This window comes from Canis lupus, unplaced genomic scaffold (assembly GCF_011100685.1).
Source record: "Canis lupus familiaris isolate Mischka breed German Shepherd unplaced genomic scaffold, alternate assembly UU_Cfam_GSD_1.0 chrUn_S1773H1970, whole genome shotgun sequence".
Taxonomy (NCBI): Eukaryota; Metazoa; Chordata; class Mammalia; order Carnivora; family Canidae; genus Canis; species Canis lupus.
The window spans coordinates 10,745-11,553 of NW_023330627.1; the positions used below are offsets into that span (position 1 = coordinate 10,745).

Consider the following 809-nt stretch of genomic DNA (forward strand, 5'->3'; position numbering starts at 1 on the left):
AGTGCTGAGGCTTTCCCCTTAATGTTCCCGAGAGGGCTGACAAGCATATACTCCCATCCCTAAAATAAATGTGCGTGCGCGTGTGTACGTGTCCAGATGCAGGACGTGGGGGAGGGTGTCCTACGAGAACCACTAGGACATACTGGGCATGCCTGCCAGAGAGGGAGGGGCGTCTCCTTGCACTTGGGGCCTCTGCTTACCTAATGTCACGGTGACTCTCCGCCCCGGCCCCATTTGGAGACAGCAGGGTGGAGGGCGAGGTGGCCGCCGAGCAGCCGCAGGTGGAAATTATTTTTTTTTTCATAATTGGAGTATTTTTATTTTATGTACAATGAGTTGGCATCAAAGTAGGTATCTTGGACATCTGCAGTTAAGGTAGGTATCTTGGATGACCCATTCAAGGAACTTCACTTAATCCAACTTAATGAAGCCTAGATCCTTGGCGTCCTGACGGAAACACTGGCGGCACATGTTGAGGCCGTATTTCCGGATCAGACCATGCCGGTTTGAACAGACGCGGCGAGAACGAGAGCCCTGGCCAAACTTGCTTGGGTGGCTCCAGTAGAGCTGCTGGTGACCCATCTTGCTCTTTCCGATGCAACGAGGCAAAAGGAAGAAATCCTTTTTTTTTTTTTCCGCAGAACTTAAACACCGAGGCATTTATTGTTAGAAAGGGCAAACCTTACACTTGAATGGGTTTTAACATAAACGCACCCAAAGGGAGATGCCGCCCCCTCCCCAGGGCAGCTTGCAGTCACCCTGCAGTGACCCTGCAGCCGGGCCCACCACTGTCTTCTTCAGCAGCAGCG

At 52.0% G+C, this 809-nt stretch overlaps 1 protein-coding gene across 1 annotated transcript; it reads right to left on the reverse strand.

Moving 5' to 3' along the window:
* Positions 1 to 300: 300 nt before the first annotated feature.
* Positions 301 to 599, reverse strand: LOC119878646 (40S ribosomal protein S29-like). Its single transcript, XM_038589235.1, has one exon. The coding sequence runs from the start codon at positions 580 to 582 to the stop codon at positions 412 to 414; it is 171 nt and encodes a 56-aa protein (XP_038445163.1). The 5' UTR covers positions 583 to 599; the 3' UTR covers positions 301 to 411.
* Between the last annotated feature and the right edge of the window lie 210 nt (positions 600 to 809).

Excerpts from the sequence above, each read along its gene's own strand:
- LOC119878646 (XM_038589235.1), bottom strand. The coding sequence starts at position 582 with ATGGGTCACCAGCAGCTCTACTGGAGCCACCCAAGCAAGTTTGGCCAG.